This window comes from Dama dama, chromosome 15, assembly GCF_033118175.1.
Source record: "Dama dama isolate Ldn47 chromosome 15, ASM3311817v1, whole genome shotgun sequence".
NCBI classification, from domain to species: Eukaryota; Metazoa; Chordata; class Mammalia; order Artiodactyla; family Cervidae; genus Dama; species Dama dama.
In genome coordinates, this window is record NC_083695.1 from 97,203,577 (window position 1) to 97,228,970 (window position 25,394).

At 47.9% G+C, this 25,394-nt stretch overlaps 2 protein-coding genes across 2 annotated transcripts; both read left to right on the forward strand.

Annotated features, from left to right (window-relative positions):
* The first annotated feature begins 408 nt into the window (after positions 1-408).
* On the forward strand, positions 409-1,398 carry LOC133069922 (olfactory receptor 13A1-like). Its single transcript, XM_061161360.1, has one exon. The coding sequence runs from the start codon at positions 409-411 to the stop codon at positions 1,396-1,398; it is 990 nt and encodes a 329-aa protein (XP_061017343.1).
* Positions 1,399-14,295: 12,897 nt separating this feature from the next.
* On the forward strand, positions 14,296-24,649 carry LOC133070807 (cytochrome P450 2E1). Its single transcript, XM_061163203.1, has 9 exons — positions 14,296-14,472; positions 15,365-15,524; positions 18,631-18,780; positions 19,063-19,223; positions 19,676-19,852; positions 20,872-21,013; positions 22,896-23,083; positions 23,568-23,709; positions 24,420-24,649. Exons 1-9 carry the CDS (start codon positions 14,296-14,298, stop codon positions 24,608-24,610), a joined length of 1,488 nt encoding a protein of 495 aa, XP_061019186.1. The 3' UTR covers positions 24,611-24,649.
* The last annotated feature ends 745 nt before the right edge of the window (positions 24,650-25,394 follow it).

The following is a 25,394-nucleotide window of genomic DNA, read 5'->3' on the forward strand; positions in this document are numbered from 1 at the left end:
TTCAGAAAAGATGGAGATGGGAACCCAGGGGGAACAGCTGAAAAGCAGCAGTATGTCCTTTACGGAGATGGGGCTGGAGGCGGGAGCATGGGCCGGGGGAGGGGCTCAGCCGTGGCGCCTGGGAACTGGCTCAGCTGTAAGTGGCTCACAATCAAGGAAGTGAGGACGGGGATGGGGCTAGAGGCACTAGAGGACAGTGTTTCTCGGAGTACAAAATGAAAAGGGAAGTAAATGAAGGGTATATGGCTTTCGGAAGAGTGTTGGGTTTGGAAGTTAAGGAATAAACAGATTCCTGTGAAGCAGTCGGGTCAGCCCTCCCTTTCCAAGACCCGGCTGCCTTCTGAGATGGTCACCTGGGTAGAGTCTGGCGCCAGCGTCGTGTAATCTCTGTCACAGGTCTGTGCACACATGGAGCACGGCCTTGGGGCTGTTCCCGGCTGGGCCACAAGGTCCAACGAGACTCTGGTGACAGAATTCGTGCTTCAGGGCTTCTCGGAGCACCCCCGCCTGCAGCTGCCCCTTTTCGGCTGCTTCTTCTCCCTCTACACCGTGGCGCTCACGGGCAACGGTGTGATCATCGCCGTGGTCAGCCACAGCGCCAGCCTCCAAAGCCCCATGTACTTTTTCCTCTGTAATCTGGCTACCATGGATATTGTCTGCACCTCATCTGTGTTGCCCAAGGCGCTGGCGGGCCTGGCCTTCGAGGAAAACACCATCTCCTTCCCGGGGTGCATGGCCCAGCTGTTCTTCCTCACCTGGTCCGCATCTTCCGAGCTGCTGCCGCTGACGGTCATGGCCTACGACCGCTACGTGGCCATCTGCCGCCCGCTGCACTACAGCACGTGGATGAGCCCGCGGCTGTGCAGGTTGCTGGCCGTGGGCGTGTGGGCCCTCTGTGCCCTCAACGCGTCGCTGCACGCTGGGCTGATGACGCGGCTGTCCTTCTGCGGCCCCAACGTTATCGCACACTTCTTCTGCGAGATCCCCCCACTCCTGCTGCTCTCCTGCAGCCCCACACTTGTGAACAGCATCATGACTGTCTTAGCCGATGCCTTCTATGGAGTCGTCAACTTCCTGCTCACTCTGGCTTCCTACGGCTGCATCGTTGCCAGCATCCTGCGCATGCGCTCGGCTGCCGGCAGGCGGCGGGCCTTTTCCACCTGCTCCGCCCACCTTCCGGTGGTCGCGGTGTACTACTCCGCAGTGTTCTGTGCTTGCATCAGTCCGGCCTCCAGCTACAGCCCTGAGAGAAGCAAGGTGTCCGCAGTGCTCTACACGATGCTGAGCCCCACCCTGAACCCCATCATCTACTCCCTGAGGAACACGGAGGTTAAACATGCCCTGGGGAGACTTGTGCAAGCCCTTCTCAGCCCTGGGGTGCATGGGCTGCCTCCCTGAGACCAGCTTGGAGGAGAAAGAGCTGGCTATCATCCTCTCAGTACCCTTACCCTCCAGTTGGGGCCCTGTGCACCCAATAAGGCCTCAGCTGCAGAACTGTAGACCCAGGTCCTGGGAGGTGGCCTTCTTGCATCCAGGTAAACATCTCTCCACCCCTGGGTGGCCTCCGGGAACCTGACCCTCAACCTTCTTCAAGGCCCCTCTCAACTCAGCTTTTCCTTGGTTGTCCCAACCTGCCACACAGTACTAGCTCCAGCTGAAAGGGCCACTGGCTGTATCTTCTCACCTTCTGTGGTCTCTGCATAGACCCTCCCTCAGTGCACGGTTGGGTCCTGATCTTCAAGTTACCCTGCCACATCCCTCAACTTCCTTCATCTTCCCCAACAGCCCCTCCCTCTGCCTCCTGCAGCTGGTTACCTGGCATCACATGGCCAGGTCCTGTTTTACCTGGGCCTTTAGAGCTTGTCCGCATATCTGCCTGGAGCCCACATAACTCATCCACATTCCGCTCAGCCTCACTCAGCCTGTGTCATGTTCTACCTGGGCCTCATGGAACTATCCCTTGTTTTACCTGGGCTCAGAGGCCTGTCACCTGTTCTGCTTGACCACACAATCTGACTCCTAATCTACCTGGCCTTACTCAACCTTCCCTGGTTCTACTTTGAACTGTAAATCCATGTAACAACTGTCTCTTTGACCGCGTCTTAGTTCTTTTTTATTTTTTTGCCTGTACCACAACCTTGTGGAATTAGTTCCCCAACCACAGAATGAACCCAGGCCAAGAGCAATGAAAGCACCAAGTCCTAACCCCTGGGCCACCAGGGAATTCCCTACATTTTAGTTCTTGTTCTTGGTGTTGCATAGATGAATAACGGGTCTCTTCAGATAAACATGTTCAATCAAATAAAACTTCCTTCAGAGAATGTAGGGAGATTGATGTTTCATTCCCAGTCTTTCTTCTATTCTAAACCTTTTATCATCGAGGCAACATCAGTAAGTCTTAAAGTGGTCATATATCATGAAAGAAGAAAACAAAGGAATAACAAAAAGTCTGAGTATGCAGCTTGGAGTTAAGATAAAATTCCAATGCTCTTATCAACAACCAAACAGTCAAGCTTTTTGAGGCCAAAGGCAAATCCCCAGGGGAATCTGAGGCTGGTGTCCAGACAAAGAGCGGTTTCCCCCACCCCAGGGAAGATCGAAATCCTTGGCCTTGGAGAAGCAGAGCAGGCATGCAGGTGCAGGGTCCCTTAGCAGGCTGGATGCAAGCTGCATCATAGCTCAGGGATATGAGGTTGGAGAGGCCCATGGTTTACCCCCAGAGTAGGGGAGCCTGTGTGGTCAGCCTTACCTGGAACTCTCTCTGCCCAACAGTAGAAGTGACTGTTTTCTGGATGTCCATGGCTTAGACTTAGTAATGGAGAAACTTAACATTTTCTAAGGAAGGGGTGAAAAATAACAGAGAGGCTGCAGGACCTGAGAAGTCCTGTTCCTGAGTTGAGGAAACTCTACTTCCTTTCAGTTTGTGTCCTGGTCTCAGCTCAGACAGAGCAAACCATTCACAGACAGCATCAATGTGTGCACCACAGCTGAAATTGCACGTATGAGCCATAAAGCCTAGTTAACTGTCCCGGGATGATTAACATCTATATGGGAAAAACAAATTTTATCCTTAGCCCCTACCATATGCAAAAATCAGTTCCACATGACTTAAGATATAAGTACGAAAGGCAGAACTTTAAAAATGGCAACTAGCCTTCTGATCTTTCTAGGGCAAAGACAGATTTTAAAGTAAAAAATGTGCCAATTCCAAAATAAAAGACTGATAATTTTAAACTGTTTATAAGAAAAATTCGACAAATAGTGTGAAAACATAGCCCAAAGAGAAGGAAAAATCAATGCAATACATAAAACTTAAGAAGGATCATTAACTAGGATACATATACATTCCTACAAACAATGAGAGAAAGAAACCACAAAGGAAGAGTAAGTACATGAGTAGGCATTTTACAAAAGAAGATACAAGTTTGAAGAATAAACATTCATGAAGAGATTCTCTACTTCATTCATAATCAGAGAAATGCACATTGGGACCAGGATTAACTACCATTAATCTGTTAGATGGGTAAACATTAAAAAACCCATTAGTACTTAGTGTTGCAAATGGACAGGACCACTTGGACAGCTGATAAGAGTTTTTATTGTTGTTTAGTTGCTAAGTCATGTCCAACTCTTCCCAACCCCGTGGACTGCAGCACACCAGGCTTCCCTGTCCCTCACCATCGCCCAGAGTTTGCCCAAGTTCATGTCCATTGAATCGGTAATGCCATCCAAGTATCTCATCCTCTGTCTTCAATCTTTCTGCCTTCAATCTTTCCCAGCAGCAGTGTTTTTTCCCAATGAGTCAGCTGTTCGCATTAGGTACACAAAATATTGGAACTTCAGTTTCAGCATTAATCCTTCCAATGAACATTCAGGGTTGATTTCCTGTAAGGTTGACTGGTTTGATTGCCTTGCTTTCCAAGGGAATCCCAAGTTTTCTCCAGCACCACAGTTTGAAAGCATCAGTTCTTCAGTGCTCTGCCTTCTTTATTGTCCAGCTCTCACATCCATACATGACTACTGGAAAAAAAACATAGCCTTAACTATATGGACCTTTGTCGGCAAAGTGATGTCTTTGCTTTTTAATAGGTGGTGCTAGTGGTAAAGAACCCATCTGCCAATGCAGGAGACATAAGAGACACAGATTCGATCCCTGGGTTGGAAGATCCCCTGGAGAAGGGCATGAAAACCCACTCCAATATTCCTGCCTGGAGAATTCCATGGACAGGGGAGCCTGGCGGGCTATAATTCATGGGGTCACAGAGTCAGACACAACTGAAGCAACTTAGCACTCAAGTTTGACACAGCTTTCCTGCCCAGAAACAATCATCTTCTAATTTCATGGCTGCAGACCCCATCCACAGTGATTTTAGAGCCCAAGAGAAGAAAATCTGTCACTGCTTCCACCTTTTCCCCTTCTATTTGCCAGGAAGTTATGGGACCAGATGACATAAGTTCAAATACTTAGGAAGTCACATGGTGTCATGTATCATGTAGCCCTTGACACACCTGATCTAGAGATGCTCTTGCAAAGTGTTCCAGGAAGCATGCATGAAAATGGTCTGAGCAACACTCTTTGCAGCAACAGAAACATGGGAGTGATCTGATGGATAGTGGACCACCCTGGTCACTAACTGGCACCTGCAGCTCACAAGGTGCATAGAGGTTATGATGGAATCATGTCTAGAAACACAAAAGTAAGAAAAATGAAACAGTACAAGTAATAAAACTATTGAGAAAATTAGAAGGGAAATTTGGGACAGTGGTCACCTCAGAAGGGAGGCAGGGGGATAGGCAGGCAGATGCAGTTGGAGGGGATGTGGCAGTTCTGGTTAGCAGTGGATTGCTTGGTGTGGATTATGTTTTTATACCTTAATTTGCATCAAGCATTTCTTGTACATTCTTTTCAACTTAGCAGTTAAGATATCTAGGTTAGTGACCACACCATTGTGCTTATCTGGGTTATTAAGGCCTTTTTTGTTCAGTTCTTCTGTGTATTCTTGCCACCTCTTCTTAATCTCTTCTGCTTCTGTTAGGTCCTTACCGTTACTATCCTTTATTGAGCCCATCTTTGCATGAAATGTTCCCTTGTTATCTCTAATTTTCTCGAAGAGATCTCTAGTCTTTCCCATGCTGTTGTTTTCTTCTGTTTCTTTTCATTGTTCACTTAAGAAGGCTTTCTTTTCTCTCCTTGCTATTCTTTGGAACCCTGCATTCAGTTGGGTATATCTTTCCTTTTGTCTCCTCTCCTTTTCTCTGCTATTTTTAAGGTCTCCTCAGACAACCATTTTGCCTTGTTGCATTTTTCATTGGGATGATTTTTGTCACCACTGCCTGTACAATGTCACAAACCTTTAGCCATAGCTCTTCAGGCACTCTATCAGATCTAATCCCTTGAATCTATTTGTCACTTCCACAGTATAATCATAAGGGATATAGTTATCATTCATACATGAATGACCTAGTGGTTTTCCCTACTTTCTTAAATTTAAGTCTGAATTATACAAAAAGGAACTCATGATCTGAGCCACAGTCAGCTCCAGGTTTTGTTTTGGCTGACTTCTCCTTCTTCTGTTGCAAAGAATATAATCAATCTGATTTCAGTATTGACCATCTGGTGGTATCCATGTGTAGAGTCATCTCTTCTGTTGTTGAAAGAGGGTGCTTGCTCTGACCAGTGCATTCTCTTAGCAAAACTGTTAGTCTTTGTCCTGCTTCAATTCTATACTCCAAGGCCAAACTTGCCTGTTACTCTAGGTATCTCTTGACTTCCTACTTTTGCATTCCAATCCCCTATGATGAAAAGGACATCTTCTTTTGGTGTTTGTTCTAGAAGGTCTTGTAGGTCTTCATAGAACCATTTGAATTCAGCCTCTTCGGCATTAGTGGTTGGCGCATAGACTTGAATTACTGTGATGTTGAATAGTTTGTCTTGGAAATGAACCAAGATCATTCTGTCATTTTTGAGACCTCACCCAAGTACTACATTTGGAACTCTTTTGTTGACTATGAGGGCTGCTCCATTCCTTCTAAGGGATTCTTGCCCACAGCAGTAGATATAGTGGTCATCTGAATTAAATTTTCCCATTCCTTTTCAATTTAATTCACTGATTTCTAAAATGCTGATGTTCACTCTCACCATCTTCTGCTTAATGACCTGGGTAACCACAGTGGTGTGATCACTAACTGAAAGCCAGACATCCTGGAATGTGAAGTCAAATGGGCCTTAGGAAGCATCACCAAGAACAAAGCTAGTGGAGGTGATGGAATTCCAGCTGAGCTATTTCAAATCCACAAAGGTCATGCTGTTAAAGTGCTGCACTCAATATGGCAGTGAATTTGGAAAACTCAGCAGTGGCCACAGGACTGGAAATACTCAGCTTTCATTCCAACCCCAAAGAAAGACAATGCCAAAGGAAGTTCAAACTACTGTACAATAGCATTCATTGCACATGCTGGTGAGGTAACGCTCCAAGTCCTTCAAGCTAGGGTTCAGCAGTACATGGACTGAGAACTTGAAGATATATAAGTTGGCTTTAGAAAAGCTTTGTTCATAGCGATGTTTCCTAAGGCCCACTTGACTTCACATTCCAGGATGTCTGGCTCTAGGTGAGTGATCACACCACGGTGATTACCTGGGTCATGAAAATCTTTTCTGTATAGTTCTTCTGTGTATTCTTGTCACCTTCTTAATATCTTCTGCTTTTGTTAGGTCCATACCATTTCTGTCCTTTATTGAGCCCATCTTTGCATGATATGTTCCCTTGGTATCTCTAATCTTCTTGAAGAGATCTCTAGTCTTTCCCTTTCTATTGCTTACCTCTATTTCTTTGTATTGATCACAGAGGAAGGCTTTCTTATCTCTCCTTGCTATTCTTTGGAACTCTCCATTCGGATGGGTATATCTTTCCTTTTCTCCTTTGCCTTTAGCTTCTCTTCTTTTCTTGGCTATTTGTAAGGCCTCCTCTGACAATCATTTTGCCCTTTTGCATTTCTTTTTCTTGGGGATGGTTTTGGTCACCGCCTCCTGTACAATGTCACGAACCTCTGTTCATAGCTCTTCAGGCTCTCCGTCTATCAGATCTAATCCCTTGAATCTATTTGTCACTTTCAGTGTATAATTGTAAGGGATTTGATTTAGGTCATATCTGAATGGTCTAGTGGTTTTCCCTTCTTTCTTCAATTTAAGTCTGAATTTTGCAACAAGGTGTTCATGATCTGAGCCACAGTCAGTTCCTGGTCTTGTTTTTGCTGACTGTATATAGAGCTTCTCCATTTTCGACTGCAAAGAATATAACCAATCGGATTTTGGTATCAACCATCTATCTGGTGATGTCTGTGTGTAACAAAGAACAAAGAGCTTCAGCAGGTGTTTCTCCTTTTGCCTCTCTCTGGCGCCCTCTGGTGGGTGTTACAATGGCTGGTCCCCGCTCTGAGTCCATCCTCCTTCCACAGACATCACTGTCCTAGGCAGATTCTTCTCTTGCCACGTCAACCTGCCACTGCCTGCCCCCCACCCCGCTCCCGCCGACCCCCCCTGCCATTCTCCACAACTCTGTGCTGGCATCGCCGTTGGAGTCTTAGGATGCTGCAACCATGCCCCTGGAATCCAGGAGGGCCCCTTCCTCCACCTGGAGGGTTAAAACTTCTGCACACAAGTAAACAGTTTTGCTTGATCCGCGATCTTCAACAGCAGCTCTGAGATGAAGGTAGAACCAAGGGCAGATAAGAGAACACATGCTTATGCTCCCCAGTTCCTTTGATGTGAAAAGTTTTGTTCCTGGTCCAAGCCAGCTGGCCCTTTGTACCTGGGAAATTGTGTGTTCTCTATTTTTGTTTAACTTGGAAGAGATTTTTGGCTTTTGTCAAGGTCATTCTTTTTAGCCTAGAGTGCATTACATGTTACCTACTTGCCTGCCCACACTTTAATTTGTCTGTTCTTGATCCTTTTACATACAAAGTAAGAGGGAATTTTCAGGAGAGCTTCCTTAAAGCAACTCTTTGAGCATATTTTCAACTCAGTCTCTATTTTACTCCCTTCTTGCTTATCTATTGCCTTTTGGGTACCCAGAGAAGTAATATTCTACTTTTCACCTCTTCAGTCTAAGGATTCATGACTGCTGGGTTGCCTCTTAAGGAAATTTGGGGATAGCTGTATGTCCTTCCTGTGAGTAGGAGGGAAGGGAGAACCAGTACACTACATCAACCTGATAGAAAACACTGTTGCCACTGAATCTACTGCTCAGGGGAACTTGACCCATGGAGGAAGGTCAAGGAGCCTGTGGGGAGAGGCCACAGCCAGCAGCTGTCTTGCAGAGAAAAGGCTCACTAGAGATTCCAAACGTGTCCTCCATTCTCTCCCCATAAGCCCTGGCTGAGTGTAAATTTACACTTCAAGGAGCAGGAATCCAAGAAATACAAAATATGATGTAGAATAAGCAGGCAAAGAAACCAGTAAAGTGAATATTTAAATACAAATACTGACTTGATAAGATGACTATAAATATTAATGTAATTGCAAAAGTTGACTTACAAAAACAGAAGAAAATACATTTGGACAAATCTAAAACTAGTGTTATGAAACTAAAATTCCTAACATTTGGGAAGGAGTGGTGTATTGCTTGGAAAAGAAAGAAAGAAAGAAAGAGAAGTCTCTCAGTTGTGTCCAACTCTTTGCAACCCCGTGGACTATAGCCTACCAGGCTTCTCAGTCCATGGAATTTTCCAGGCAAGAGTACTGGAGTGGGTTGCCATTTCCTTCTCCAGGGGATCTTCCCAACTCAGGGGTTGAATCTGCATTTCCTGCATTGCAGGCAGATGCTTTACCTTCTGAGCCACCAGGGAAGATCCATTGCTTGGAAAATAGATAAGAAAAGTATGCTAAAGGTCTCTTTTTGATCAGATTAAGTGATATTGATTAACTCTTCAGGTTAATAAGTCTATGTACTTTCAGACTTAAGGGTAATCATTAGTAGAATATCAACAGGACAGAAATACACCAAAACATCAAGGAAGAAAAGGGACAAACAAAATATGACAATCTCAGCAAGTGATAGAGAAAGATATATACCATAAAGCCATATTCACCAGCAGTCACAAGAAATGTGATTCTCCTGTTAAAAAGAAAAACTTTAGTTGTGTCAAAGCTATAGGATGGTAGAGGTGTTTCTCAAGGACAACATGACATAGAGATACTTAAAATGCTGGGACAAACAAAATACCTGGTTATATTTATCAAAAGGGACAAAAATATGTTTATGCTGCTAAAAAGTACAATTCAGTAAAAGACAAATCAACAGTTTTAATGTGCATTGAATGTATCAAAGTAGCTTTTCAAATAAAGCATCTTCTAATAAAACATGATTATAATGTGAAAAATCAGCCCATCTTACTTAGAAATGACAAGACGTGATTCAATTCATCATCAGTTCGGTCGCTCAGTCATGTCTGACTCTTTGTGACCCCATGAACTGCAGCATGCCAGGCCTCCCTGTCCATCACCAACTCCCGGAGTCCACCCAAACTCATGTCCATTGAGTCGGTGATGCTATCCAACCATCTCATCCTCTGTCATCCCCTTCACCTCCTGCCCTCAATCTTTCCCAGCATCAGGGTCTTTTCAAATGAGTCAGCTCTTTGCATCAGGTGGCCAAAGTATCGGAGTTTCAGCTTCAACATCAGTCCTTCCAATGAACACCCAGGACTGATCTCCTTTAGGATGGACTGGTTGGATCTCCTTGCAGTCTAAGGGACTCTCAAGAGTCTTCTCCAACACCACAGTTCAAAAGCATCAGTTCTTCGGCACTCAGCTTTCTTTATAGTCCAACTCTCACATCTATACATGACTACCGGAAAAACCACAGCCTTGACTAGACAGACCTTTGTTGACAAAGTAATGTCTCTGCTTTTTAATATGCTGTCTTGATTGGTCATAACTTTCCTTCCAAGGAGTAGGCTTCTTTTAATTTCATGGCTGCAGTCACCATCTGCAGTGATTTTGGAGCCCCCAAAAATAAAGTCAGCCACTGTTTCCACTGTTTTCCCATCTATTTGCCATGAAGTGATGGGACAGGATGCCATGATCTTGGTTTTCTGAATGTTGAGCTTTAAGCCAACTTTTTCACTCTTCTCTTTCATCAAGAGGCTCTTTAGTTCTTCTTCACTTTCAGCCATAAGGGTGGTGTCATCTGCATATCTGAGGTTCTTAATATTTCTCCTGGCAATCTTGATTCCAGCTTGTGCTTCTTCCAGCCTAGCGTTTCTCATGATGTACTCTGCATATAAGTTAAATAAGCAGGGTGACAATATATAGCCTTGATGTACTCCAAGACATGATTAAAAAGCAATTAACAGAGACAACAATATAACATCAATGTTTGGTAATCTCAAAATGGAGTTCTTTTTAAACATGATCTAAATTCTGAAAGAACATTTCCCTGGTGGCTCAGATGGTAAAGCATCTGCCTACAATGCAGGAGACCTGGGTTCAATCCCTGGGTTGGGAAGATCCTCTGGAGAAGGAAATGGCAACCCACTCCAGCATTCTTGACTCAAAAATCCCATGGATGGAGGAGCCTAGTAGGCTACAGTCCATGGGGTCGCAAAGAGTCGAACACATAAATTCTGAAAACCGTAAAGGAAAAGTTTTGTCTTACTTTCTTAATTGAGGTGATATTTCTAATTTTTATAAACAATTGTCTAACTTCAATAACATCATACGAAATGCTGGACTGGATAAACTACAATCTGGAATCAAGATTGCTGGGAGAAAGATCAACAACCTTAGATATGCAGATGATACCACTCAGATAGCAGGAAGTGAAGAGGAATAAAGAGCCTATTGATGAGGGTGAAAGAGAAGAATGGAAAAGCTGGCTTGAAACTCAGTATTAAAAAAATGAAGAGTAGCCTCTGGTCCCATCACTTCATGGCAAATGGATGGGGAAAAAATGGAAACAGTGAAAGATTTTCTTTTCTTGGGCTCCAAAATCTTATTAAAAATCAGAGACATTACTTTGCTGGCAAAGGTCCACATAGTCAAAGCTATGGTTTTTCCAGTAGTCGTGTACAGATGTGCGAGTTGGACCATAAAGAAGGTTGAGTGCTGAAAAATTTGTGCTTTCTAATTGTGGTGCTGGAGAAGACTGTTGAGAGTCCCTTGGACAGCAAGGAGATCAAATCAGTCAATCCTAAAGGAAATCAGCCCTAAATCTTCACTAGAAGGATTGAGATGCTGAAGCTGAAGCTCCAATACTTTGGCCACTTGATAGGAGGAGCCAACTCATTGGAAAAGACCTTGATGCTGGGACAGACGGAGGGCACAAAGAGAAGGGGATGACAGAGGATGAGATGGTTGGATGGCATCACTGACTCGTGGAGATAAGTTTGAGCAAACTCTGGAAGATGGTTGGGGACAGGGAAGCCTGGTGTGCTACAGTTCATGGGGTCACAAAGAGTTGGATAGGATTTAGTGACTGAATAACAACAACTTCAGTAAGTCCTTTACATATTGTTTAACCTGTGATTTCTCTCAAAGTTTCGAAGTTCAGTTAATTTCCTAACAACTTAAAGTATCCCAGGGGCTTCCCTGGTGGTGCAGTGGAGAAGAACCTACCTTCTAATGCAGAGGACGTGGGTTCAACCCCTGGTCTGTGACGACCCCACCTGCTGTGGTGCGACTAAGTCCATGTGCCACAACTTCTGAGTGCGTGCTCCAGGGCCACAGGCTGCGGCTAATGAGCCCCTGTGCTGCAACTACTGAAGCCTGCGAGCCCAAAGCTGTGCTCTGTAAGAAGACAAGCTGCCACGATGCAAAGCCCGTGTACCACAACTAGAGAAACCTGCATGTACCAAGAAAGACCCAGTGAAACCAAAAATAAATAAATAAAACATTTTAAAATAATTTCTAAAGTATCCCAGACAATAGAAAGAAGATGAAGATAATTTCAGTCGTTTCTAAAGTTAGCACTATGCTAATAGAAGAACATAATAAGACATAAGAATCTGAAGCCCAATTTTATCTATGGATATAGATGCAAAAGTACTAAAAATACTGTTCAACAAGTTGAATCCATCAGCATGTAAAAAAAAAGTGTGGCTCCATGAAATTCCTGGTTGTGAAGCAAAACTGTAAGACTGCTCATACACAAAGCAGTGTTTTCATCCAGCATCGTACCAGCAGATTTAAAAAGAAAAATCCTAGGATTGTCTCAGTTAAAAAGGTATTTCACTATCTCAATATTCATCCCTGCTAAATATTCCTTGTTAACTAGAGAAAGAAGAACATTGTCCCAATATGATTGCCTTTTTGCCACAACCAACCAACCTCACACTTGATGGAGAAGTATCCTTTCCCCTCATCCCACCTCTGTCATCTTGATGGAGAAGTACCCATTCCTGCCAGGCAAGGGCAAGGCCACCTCTGTCATCCCAGTTAGTCAACACTGTTTGAGAGGGTGCAGGCACCTAAATAAAATATAAGACAAATAAAAAAAGACTTGCTCCTGAAAAGATATACTCAAAAATGTCATTACTTTATAAAGACTTCTGTATCTACATTTAGAATTTGTTGTTTGGCCATCCAAGAGCATTTCCACAGAGGACCTAGAATAGTAGGGCCTGGCCCCAGACCATGTGCTGCATCCCTGGGAGGTCTAGGCTCACCTGCACCTGCCCTTGGGCCCCCTGTCCAGCATGCACACACTCAGATAAGCTGCCACATGTAGTTATTTTGGCCTGTGGGAGCCTGGTTTGCCTCACACACATCCTGTCCTCATGCCCAACTGTCAGGGCTTGACCTGGAGCCCCAGGGAAGGCTGACCCTGCCTGACCCTCCAGCACAAACAGGAAGGACAAACCAAAAAGAAAAATGCTGTGTGGACACGTCTGCCTGGCAGGGTGGAAGAAGAGGACAGAGGGGTCAAGGTGGCTCTGTCTCCATTCTGGGGATGGGGCCCTGCCATCCCACATCAGCCCCTGGGAGGGGACGATAGAGCACACGAACCTCGACAGGGCCCTCAGCCCACCAGCCCACAAAACAGGCCCGAGACTCCTGCCGACATCAACGCCCCTTCACAGCACAGGAAGATAACAAGTCGGACACCAGTAACATGGCTATCGTTCTAAATACAGAACGATCAATGGACTGTCACACTGCTAATAGACTGGGAGGGAGAGTGGGCTGGAACTCAGTGTGTGGAATGCAGCCTCAGTTTTAAGTATGTGCAAAGCACATGTTCTACCATAGAGCTACACCCCCTATAGAGGTGATTTTTGTTCTTTTCACTTTCCTTCATATTTTGTATTGTACATAGAGATGGATCACTTATTTAAAAGTATAAAATTAGAAACTATTAATTAAGATCTTCCTATGTCACCAGATAGAGGACAGAATTAAATCACACAGAAAACCTCTGTAAAATACCCAGAACGTTATAACAGAAACAACTTGGAGCTCTGTGGTGTCCTGCACAAATAAAGCTAGGACATTTTAAAACATAAAATCTACTCAGATAGCTCATTGATTTTAACATACACAATAAAAATTCCAATATTTTTGATTTTAGAATTTGACAAAATGCTTCTAAACAGTAATTATCCCCTAATTTTCTATAATGAACATGCACCTTTTTTAATAGTAGGAAATTAACTTTTTCACAATTGGTCAACTTTTTTTTTTTTTCCCCTCTACTGAATCTGCCAGTTGATTTGACAAAGTGGACTAACATTCGGGTGCTGAATTTTCCTTCTCTGGCCAGGAGTTTGGCTGCTGGTGATTCAGTACCATTGGGGCTGCTCAGACAAAACTCCTGCTCAGGGGTTGAGGATTGCACCAGGAGGTCAGGCACTCTGCCATGGAAATGATCAGCACAGAACTGATGTTGCCTTACATAAATCTTACCAGAAACAAACCCATGTAAACAGGACCTTACTCCTCCTTGTCCACCCAATGTCAAAGGGAGGACAGGCCCCCACCCTACGTTCTGACCTATGGGCTGGTGGAGCTCCCCTGGATGCTGTGTTTACTGATATTGGTGCAGGTGCCAGCAACCAGTGTTGGCAGAGCCCAGGCATGGCCATGTGGGTTCCTGGATGAAGTTCTAATGAGTTGCCGCTGAAGGGATCAGCCTTTGAAATGATGGCCAACAGCAGCTAATAATAAACTAATATCTTGGGCTGGAGGACAAGGAAGGTGGCATTGGTCAGCTGCTCACCCTCCTTCTCAAGAATGCGTTATAAGAGCTTCGCCTCTCCACAGGAGCATCCTCAAAAGTCAGCAGATCCTCCAAGGGCACCATGGCTGCCCTGGGCATCACGGTCGCCCTGCTGGTGTGGATGGCCACCCTGCTGCTCATCTCCATCTGGAAGCACATCTACAGCAGCTGGAAACTGCCCCCTGGCCCTTTCCCACTGCCCATCATTGGGAATCTTTTACAACTGGATATTAAGAACATTCCCAAATCCTTCACCAGGGTAAGAGAAATATTGTTGATTTGAGGGGGGAGATTTCAGAAATTAGATGTAATATGTGTGCATTCAACTCACTCTCAGACAAATTATAATTCAATACTAGCTTGTTGTGAATCAACTTAATTACCAGTACCACCCAAGAGTGATAATCAAAATGTTAAGCTACTGATGCAGCTTGGGCATGGTGCTCAGTGGGCACGGGTCACGGTTGGCCCCAGAGGTTCTGCTTGAGCAGTGTTAACTGCCTTGTCGTTGGGTGGCTTGGCCAGCCCAATGTGGCCACGGCTGCCGCTGTTTGCCGCTGCTATGCAAGGAGGGACCTGCATTGACACCTGATGCACACTTGCTGGGTGTCAATCTGTAGTTCTTCTTAGGTGCCAAAGAACAAGAGGAAAAGTGAGGTGTTTGACCCCCCTGCACACACCTCTTACTGCATTTGTTGTGATCAGTGAATGAGCTCATAAATCTAAAAACTAAATGCGTTGATGAATCTAATAAAAGAGTTAACAAAAGAATGTCCTAGGGCACAGAGCCACTTTAAAAGGCATTGACGAGCTTCACTCTCTAGGGAGGTTCAGGACCTTGACTGGGGACAGTAGACTGGAGGAGGTGGGGGCAGTCACGCAGAAAGACCTCAGGGGGACCAGGGGAATCAGCCAGGCCTTCTGAGTTAACTGTGTCTGGGAGGGAGGGGGAACTAGGTGCACCCAGGTGCGTGGGCCAAGTGTGCTTGCGCCGGGATGTGCTCCCTGTGGAAGAAGCCACCATGGGGAGGGCCTTCCCCAGGTACTCTGGGCTCTCCCGGTCAACAACAGCAGCCTTGGGGATCACTTTAAAGTATGGGACTCCTCTTGGAGTCGGCGCTGGCTCACTCTGCGGCCTGTTGTCTCCGCAGCTGGCAGAGAAGTACGGGCCGGTGTTCACCCTGTACCTGGGCTCTCGGCGCGTCATGGTTGTGCACGGCTACAAGCCCGTGAAGGAGGTACTGCTTGACTACAAGAAAGAGTTTTCCGGCAGAGGAGAAAACCCCGGGTTCCAGGTGCACGAGAACAATGGTGCGTCCTACTTGGGGTCGGGGTGCTGGGAGAGATGTTGGGGGAGGCCCTGAAGTGACAGTAACAACTTGCTAAAGACAGAATGCTGATGCAATCCGCAGACAAGTCAGGTGATGATTGGGTCATTCAGTCCTTGCTCTGTGTGTTTTGATGAAAGCTACTGTGTGAGCCTTGCACACCAGAGTGGACAAGACCTGGAACATCTACCCACTGACCAGCAAGACCGACACTTTCGTAGAGGAACAAGGTAGAGGAAGCTGCCTCTGCTGTCTGGCCCAGCGGTGCCTCCCTCCACAGGCCTTTCTGCCCCCCTGGGTCCCCAGGCTCTCCTGGGAGCTGTTTCCACTCACAGCTGCAACCGCTCCAGGAAGTTGGGCTCCATCTACTGAAGTCCCTCACCCATGAATGGCACCCACCTGTCCATTGAGGGGGTCTCTGATGTCCCACCCGGGGCTGTTCTTAGATCAGGAAGAGGGTGCTGAGATGTCCCTGTGATCCTTCTTTCCTCTGCCCCTCCCAGCCCCCAGGCTCCAGACCTAGGAGTTCCCCTATGCAGGGGAGGAAGCCTGGGGATCTAACTGGTCTTTATTGGAGTATTTTCCAGAGTCCTGACTTTAGACTCCACCGTCTGCATCTCCTGGGAAGTCATGGAGCCAGGGTGGGGGACACCGGCTGGTGGGGGTGCCCCTCCTGCCCTCCCAGCCCTGAAGGCTCCCAGCCCCCCTGCTGTCCTCTGACCTCAGCCTCTTGTCCTTTGCTGCTTGCTCTCCCATGTTTAAGTGAGATTCTAAAGCAGATTAGGGTGAAACAGTGTTCCTTTTACCTACAAAACTTGGAACCCTCGTTCGTCCTGAGTGACTTTTGGTGATGAGCTTCTGGAAAACTCTTATTCATTTTATGGAGAATTTCCAAACTGATGTGCTTACAGTTGTATATGGACTTCTTGCCTTAATTTTCCAGTCTGCATTTCTGAGGCATTTGATCGTCTTTCTTAGATACTGTGCTTTTGTTTTTCTTCTTAGGAGCTCCTGAAACCAAATTAAACACCTAAGCTTTGTCATTTACACAGAGGAGGTTTACTGGAGGAGAGCCCTGGCAGGGCAGGAGTTCTGGAGTCAAAGAGCTTTATCATGGTCAGGGGCATCCAGGGAGCCCTGGTACAAGTCATGTGCCCCTGAAAGTAGTCAGGCGGAGCCGGCTTCCACATCCTGCAGCTGGGACACAAGGGGCCTGACTACCCCCTGCCTGTCCCACACTGTGGGACACGCACTGCATGTCCCACACGGCCTAGGGCTGACCCTGCACATCAGCCAGGCATTGGAACCAGGTCTGTGGTCCCCAGGAATAGTGACATGAATGTTTGGCATTACATAGTGTGGAGCAGTGGCTGCATATCAATGTGCTGAGAGGGCCGCCCATCACTTCAGTCAGTCTGTGAAGCTCTGGAAGGGGAGCTTCCTTGCCTCCGTTTCAGCCTGTTTGATCCCAAATGATGGCGCTCCTCTGGGATCTGTCTCTTCATCTGTCTCTGCATCTCACCATCTCTGCCTCTCTATCTCTCTCTCTCTTTGTCTCTTCTCACATTTTTCTGTATCTTCTTTTCTTTCTACACAATCCTCCCCCAAACATTTTTAAACTCCACTCCCTTCTTTCCTGCCCCTCCCTCCTCAACCACCTCCTCTCCTCACCACGTGCTCTTCAGAGCGGTCCCCCAGCACGTCTCCTTCCTGCCTTTCCTCTAGCATCTCAGGCCCTCAGGCCTCGGGGCACAGCCTCTGCCCTGTCCTCCAGTCTCAGCACACACTCCCTGATCCCTGCCACCCTTGCTTGTCCAGCTTGTGTCCTGGGCCAGCAACATGGAGGGCCAGAGCTGCCCGAGGCCTGGCCTGGCTGAGGGCCTAGACACCCGTGAGTGTGGAATGCCCCTCCCCTAGGTGCCCTCTTGGGCTGCTATGCTGCATACCCAGCTTCCACTCGGCCCGTTATGCAATGTCCCACAGGAGTCGGTTGGCGCCAGGACACCTGAATACACGACCTTGGCTCAGTCCTACCTGTGTGCTGGACTTGGTGAAGAGTACCTGTGAATGGGCCTCCTCGACGCCCTCACACCCGTCACTGGCCATGCTCTCCATCCATGGGCTTGTCTGCGTGGCTACCTCCTTGGGTCACACACCTCTTCTCCCAGCCCCACTGGTGCTTCCTCTGCAGGCCATCCAAGTGTCCTCTCAGGCCTGGCCAGACTTGCTTTGGGAAAGACTGGGACCATGGCCTTCCTCAGACCTGGACACGCAGGAGGGAAGCAGCTTGAGGGCTTCCCAGATCTCACGGTCTGCTGGCCCTGTGACTTTGGATTTTAGTAAGGACTTTCTCTGAAGCCACAAAGTGCAAGTTGAGGTATCTGTAATGTGAGGGTCAAAAATGATTGAAAACAATGTTATGTGCCAGCCTGGATGGAAGGGGAATTTTGCAGAGAGTGGATACATATATGTGTATGACTGAGTCCCTTTGCTGCTCACCTGAAACTATCACAGTGGTGTTAATTGGCTATGCTGCTACTCTCATGTGAAAGTTGCTCAGTTCTGTCCGACTCTTTGCAACCCCATGAACGATACAGTCAATGGAATTCTCCAGGCCAGAATACTGGAGTGGGTAGCCATTCTCTTCTCCAGGGGATCTTCTCAATACAAGAATCGAACCCAGGTTTTCCACAGTGCAGGCGGATTTTTCACCAGCTGAGCCACATACCCTAATACAAAATGTTTTGGTGTTAAAAAAAAAAATTACCAAAAGCAAAATGACCTCAAAGGGATTAGTCAGCAGGCAGGAAAGAGGTGGGAGGCACTTCTTGGTAGTCAGGCATGGTCCCCCTCTCGTGGGGGGACGCAGGACATAGTGAGGGAAGCAAGGAGGCTGTGATTGAGGAGCTTACCTGAGCAACAGAGAAAACCAGGCTCCCCACCAAAGGCCTCTCTGCAAACCGGAGCGTTGGTCCCTATGTGGTCAGTGGGCCCCTCAGTGACCCCTGCAGGGCCGAGCCCATCACTCCTGCCCTCCTTCGCCTGAGAAAAATGTCTGTGGTAACTGCTCTCCTGCTCCCTCTCCTTAGGGGTCATTTTCAACAATGGACCAACCTGGCGGGACACCCGGCGGTTCTCGTTGACCACCCTCCGTGACTTAGGGATGGGAAAACAGGGCAATGAGCAGCGGATCCAGACGGAGGCCCGCTTCCTGCTGGAGGTGCTCAGGAAGACCCAGGGTGCGTACAGCCTGGGGCTCACACCCACCCCTCCTCTGACAGTTAGCCCACAGACACCATTTCAGGAGTCGGTTTCCTCTCTGATCCCGGTGGTATGGTGGTCACTGAGGGTGTAGCTGGTGTGTCCTGAATCACTGACAAGTAAGGAAAACCCAAGTGGCTCACACTTCCACCACCTCCCAAGAATTCTCACGGTTCTAGGGTGTTTCCTCACAAGCACTGGAAATGTCCTTCCTGCCGCACCCATGAGTCAAGTGCCCTCTCAACTCCCCTGTTTTCCAGGCCAGCCCTTTGACCCCACATTTGTCATTGGCTTCGCGCCTTACAATGTCATCTCTGACATCCTCTTCCACAAACGCTTTGACTATAAAGACAAGACGAGTTTGAGGTTGATGAGTTTGTTCAATGAGAACTTCTACCTGCTCAGTACCCCCTGGATCCAGGTGAAGCACTTTCCTCTCTCTTGCCTGCTTTGCACCCTTGCTTCAATTTGATGGTTTACAGCAGGAAAAGGATAAGAAGGGTCATTTGTATGTGTGTGGACAGACGGGCACACAAGACTAGATAGCAGGAACGCTCCTTCTGGAGACTTCCATGGGTTCCGCGGTTCCACCCAGCTGGTCTTGGGACACTTACAGTTTCACTCTTTAAATTGATCCTCACCAGACAGGTGGTACTCTGCCTATGTGCTCACGTTCCCACCACAGAACTCACACGGCCTCATAGCGTGGTGCCACAAAAGATACTTTCAGCCAAAATGTTCTAAATAATACAATATTGACAGCCATAAATTTGAGTTTGGAGAAGGTTATCATCCTGGTACACAAAACGCTATTGCATCCAGAAAAAATGTGTATAGTAAGAAAATTCTCTCCCTTCCTCCCGCTCTTTCTAGCTTTATAATAATTTCCCAGACTACCTACAGTACCTGCCTGGAAGCCATAGAAAGCTAAAGAAAAATGTGTCTGAAGTAAAAGATTACGCTTTAGAAAGAGTGAAGGATCACCAGAGGTCCCTGGAGCCCAGCTGCCCCCGAGGCTTCACTGACACCATGCTGATAGAAATGGCGAAGGTACACTTGCAGTTCACAGCTTCCGGCCCAGGTGAAGCTGAGCGCTCGGCCGTTACGAGACGGGTTTGCAGGGCAGGGGGTGCTTTCTTCAGATTTGTATGATGGCTTGCACTGTGGTCTCCACGCTGCCCACACTGGGTGTATTCTGATGCTCTCAGTTCTACACAGATGCGCTGGCTTCAGCGTAACCACACATACACTGATACTCGGCCAGCCTGCCGGGCCACGCTGCACTCTGCTGTCTGTTGAGCTCACCAACAAGATATCTTCTCTTGGGGAAGCTGTCTGGGGGGTGTGGATTGGGGTGAGTGGGACCTTCACCCTGGCTCCCTCCAGCCCATGCTTTTTAACCACTTCTCATGTGTCTCATCTGGGGAGAGGCCCTCAGCATTCCTCCTCAGACTTAACTCCCAAATTGTGCACGACCTCAAGGGGGTACAGCCCTTCCCAACACAACCTCCCTGACATCCTCTTGGGTCCCCACCCAGATCGGCCACACTTCTCTCTCCTTGGCACCACAGGTGGCTCTGGAGCGCCACGCCTGGCTTCCCTGGATGACTTGCTCCAGTTGTCTGAGAGCCTCCTCCATCTGCTGGGCCCCCTCCCACCCCTCTTCCCACCATAACCTGCTTCCTGGGACCGAAAGGCCCAGCTGTAGGGGCAGTAGGAGGCCGAGGGCAGCCCTGCAGGAACCCCACAGTCAGCCCTGGGCTGCTGGAGGTCATGGCACAGGGCCAGGGAGGGCCTCAGCCCCCAGGAGGGCCCTTGGTGGCATAGAAGGATTGCCAGTCTCATAGCCAGGTGAGGCTACCGCCCTGCCCACCGTCCTTTTCTGGGAGCCTTGGTTCCCTCACTGTGCGATCGAGTTGACGGTTCTGTGCAGGATGGGCCCGAGGAGTGGGCAGGGCCCCCCGAGGAGCTGGTGGGGCGGGCAGGTGCTCCTCTGCTCAGGGACACAGGATCTCTTTTTCATCCACCTAAAGATGTTCCCTCATTGAGTTCCTGTCTCTCACCCACAGGAAAAGCACAGTGCAGACCCCATGTACACCTTGGAGAACATCGCTGTGACTGTGGCCGACCTGCTCTTTGCGGGGACAGAGACCACCAGCACCACCCTGCGATATGGGCTCCTGATTCTCATGAAATACCCAGAGATTGAAGGTAGGGCAAGTAACAGGCCAGGACTCTGGACATTGCGGCTGTCACATGTGGACAGAGACCCTATGTCCCTCAGGCTGGAACATTTAGGCTTCTGCTTCCTGTCTGCAAAACAGGGAGTGACGCTGGGATCACTGGAGGAATGCTTTGGGGGAACGTGTTCTTGTACATGACAGGCACCACACCCACTGACACACCCAGACTGCAAAAGAGAGCCCAGTGAAGAAACGCCATACTGCCAGAATCCACTCCAGGACATGATCTGTTTATGAGAGGGTTAACATGTGCCCATCACCCTGAGACCCAGCCTTTCAGGAAGAGCTGGGAGGGAGGAGCGGGCAGGGGCAAGACCTGCTGGCTTGTCTCACCAGATTGGAAGGGGGATCAGAGGAGGAACCCCAGGTAAAGCATTGCAAGTCTGCCTGCCACCCTGGGTCCAGCCCTCCTTCTCAGGGCTCCTCCCCAGCTCCTGGACCAGGTGAACTTGGGGTGGGTCAGGCATGGCTTTGGGGGCCGCATGCACAGAGCATCAGGCATTAGAAACACCCCTACCCCGGCCCATAGGTGAGCAGTACTGTATGTTAGCAGGCTGGTCAGCACTAACCCCTAAGGAAAGAGGAGGTAGGAGCCAACACCAGCTGTCAGGCCTGGAGCCCCCACCTTTCACTGGGCCCAGAGCTGCGGTGGGGGTCCCCAGTGCAAGGAGCCCCTCACCACCTCAGCCATGCTTGTTGCTGATGATAATTATTTGGTTCCCACTGTGTGCCAGGTGTGGTTATTAGCCCTTTAATACACTGTGGTCTTAAAGGCTGATGTGAAAGGGCATGAAGTTATTTCCTCAGGAACATGGGTATGTGACCCATCCAGGGTCAGACTTGGTCCATCTGACTCCAAGGCCTTTGCCTTTCTACCAGACAGACAAGTAAGGGGAAGGAGCCCAGAGTCCACAGAGCAATGGCCCTATGGGTTCCGTGGCAGTTTTGAAGGAGCTCTGACCACTCTGCGCTAGGAGATCCACAGCCTCCAAAATTGTTTTATATTATTAATTATGACAAATTTCCAGTATAGAGAAAAAGAAAATAAATATGACAGTCATCTATACATCCATTGCCAAATTTAACGTGTTACCATTTTGCAGTACTGACTCAGAGCTCTTGAAAAGAAAGTAGATTGCAGAGCCAGCTGAGGACCCACCTCACCTCCCTGGCTTCCCCGCCCACCCCAGACTGCAGTCTTCCTGGAGTGCTGTGTAGGATCCCATATAGAGCTTCTTACATTTACCAGTTGCTAAGTATTTAGTTAGTATTTACCATTTACTAAGTAATAACATCTGTATTGTTATATGAGCTGAAATTTTTTTGCTTGGTTACCATACTGCAGGGAGCTGTGTAGCTCTCTCAACATATTACAAAGGCCCACAGGCAACCTCAAACCTAGCAAGGCCAAGCAACTGCCAAAGGCTGCTGTTGCCTTTGCCAGGAGAGGGACTTCCAGAGTCCTTCCTCCAAGGCCCTTCAGGAGGGCACCATGCTCGTCTTTCCATTCTCCATTCGCCTCCATACTCCGAAGAAGCATGCAATAAGCCAGCCTGGGGTAACAGTTAATACAGAGTTCCCTCCTGCTAGAAATCCCCAAGATCCTTTTTTATTCTCTACTCCTGGCGTGAAGACAAGCACTGGCCTAGCCATGACCATCTAAGAGAATGGAGTCCATAAATAGACATGTGAATGCTGTAGACTGCATATAACTTCACTGAGCTTAGCTCTTACTGATACGTGTGGATGAATTGTCCAATAATCTGAAGCTCCATAAACATCTTCTGGGTCTATGGATGGGTGTTGGGCCAGCCTGGAGTCATGCATTTATTCCATGCATGTCTTGGCAGAGAAACTTCATGAAGAAATTGACAGGGTGATTGGGCCAAGCCGAATCCCTGCCGTCAAGGACAGGCTGGACATGCCCTACCTGGATGCCGTGGTGCATGAGATTCAGCGATTCATCGACCTCATTCCCTCCAATCTGCTCCACGAAGCAACCCAGGACACAGTGTTCAGAGGATACGTCATCCCCAAGGTCAGATGTGAGCCTGCAATGCACACCCAGCAGATCAGCTGCCTTCCAGGGAACAGGATGGGGCCAAGGGCACCCCGTCTTGGCCAGTGTTGCTGAACACTAGGGGCTGGGCCAGCATCCCTGCCTGCAGAGTGCCCCTTCCCCAGCAGGCCTGGCGTGGGCCTGGTGACCCCACAAATGAGGCCGTCTGGGAAAGGGATTCCTCAGGTGGTGCCTGGGGTGGTGGTGTGTCCCAGAACCAGAAACAGACAACAGTACCATCCAGCCCTGGATGTGTCACTCAGAGAAGCTACTGGCCCAAGAAGATGAGAGCTCTCCTCACCATTTAGTCATGACTCCACCTGCTGTCTATCTGCCCTTAGGTGAAAAACTCCTCCAACTGGAAATGTACCATTTGTCTAGTGTAAAATTCAACTGGGGGCCCCTGGATGAAAGCCTGTGATATGTTCACCAGACTGACCAAGGTGGCCTGTGTTCCCTCCAGGGCACAGTCGTAATTCCGACGCTGGACTCTCTCTTGTATGATAAGCAAGAGTTTCCTGAACCAGAGAAGTTTAAACCAGAGCACTTTCTGAATGAAAATGGAAAGTTCAAGTACAGTGACCATTTTAAGGCATTTTCTGCAGGTAAGAAGCATTCAGAGGCAGCACCGGGGTGCTGGGGTAACAAGCAAGGCAGACCCGGGATTGTCCCTGATTCCTACTCTCTGCTCCACATGTGATCTGCATCATGCCCCTTACTTCTGTCCCTAGCCTGACCCAAGTGTGTTCTTCCCTGTGCAGAGAGGTTAAATGACATCTTGTCACTGGAAGTCCTGAGATTGAGTTGAGGATGAGTCATTTTTTTCCCTCAGATACTTCATTTAATAGAACTTGGTGAACTCTTTCACAGCTATATTGCCTGCCTCTCCATAATTTTAAACAAGGATCACTGAGCAAAACCTAGTACTCGGTCACCTGGACCCCATCATAGGGCTGTCTCCCCTCCCCAGGGAAGGCCTCCCCTCGGTGTGCTGTGAGGGAAGGTCTGTGACCAACTCTGTAACTGTAACCCTCAATTTGAGAGCACTGGCTTCCACGTGGGCCCCCCTTCTTCCTCTGGGACATCAGGCTGAGCACTGGCAGAGTCGATTCTCCCAACCTACCACAGGTTTATGCAGTTGAGTGCTGGTGGTTGAGGCCCTGATCCTCCTACACTGAAATCCACTCTGGGCTCCCGTTCAGTGGGTAGATGGGGCCCAGTTCTGCTTCGGTGCCATGACATATGGCCCCCTTCCACCCCCTCTCCCCCTGCTACCTGGCCTGGGGCAGAGTCTCAGTGTCATTGTCGCCTCCAGGAAAGCGGGTGTGTGTTGGAGAAGGCCTGGCTCGCATGGAACTATTCCTGTTATTGGCCGCCATCCTGCAGCACTTTAACTTGAAGTCGCTTGTTGACCCCAAGGATATCGACCTCAGCCCCATTGCAATTGGGTTTGCCAAGATCCCTCCCCGTTACAAACTCTGTCTCATTCCCCGCTCAAAAGTGTGAGGCACAAACACCCTGAAACCCTGGGCTCCCCTGCATCCTCTCTGGGAGGACAGCCCAGGCTCCAGAGGGAACCAGCTGGGCCAGAGACACTGCTTTCCAGGCCACATTCCTCAGACAGAATTTGAAAGGAAAGTGCAAAAAGATTGTGTCAAACTAATTAAACTAATTAAAGTAAACTATGACTTAGCTTGTGTTGGAGTTCCTAGAAATCATGATAAGTAAGAACATATCAGTATAGTTTAAACTTCTGAAAAAATAGAGCTACCCAGTCACCAGAGTCAGTATGTCTTATAGAGGAGTCACAAGGAGGAAAACAAATGCTATTTTGTTGTTCAGAAAAAATAAAAATAATATAGCTTTGGCCATCTTCCCTAGGATATGAAGTTCTTCCTTCAGGCTCACTAGTAGCATCATCCTGTGTTATATTTTAAGACTGAAATATATCTGAAGAGTCAGCATAGACATCTGCTATTATCTCTTAATAGTAAAGTCTGACTTTGTGCCTGCAAGGGGAAGTTCTAAGCATGTGGAGACTCTAGTGTGAAATGAGGCAGAAACTTGGAAATCATTAACCAGCTCCATAACCTGAATCTCAGAAGAATCTGTGAAACAGAAGAATAATTTGGGACAAGAACACTGTCCCCGTGCACTGGGCACACACCAGGAAAACCACTGTATGCCCAGCTCTCCTGCCTTGACTTCCCTGTCAGTAAAAGGGGCGTGAGAGCAGCCCCTCCAGGGCAGAGCTGTGAGGGCTGAGCGGGAGCAATGCAGAGCTCTGGAA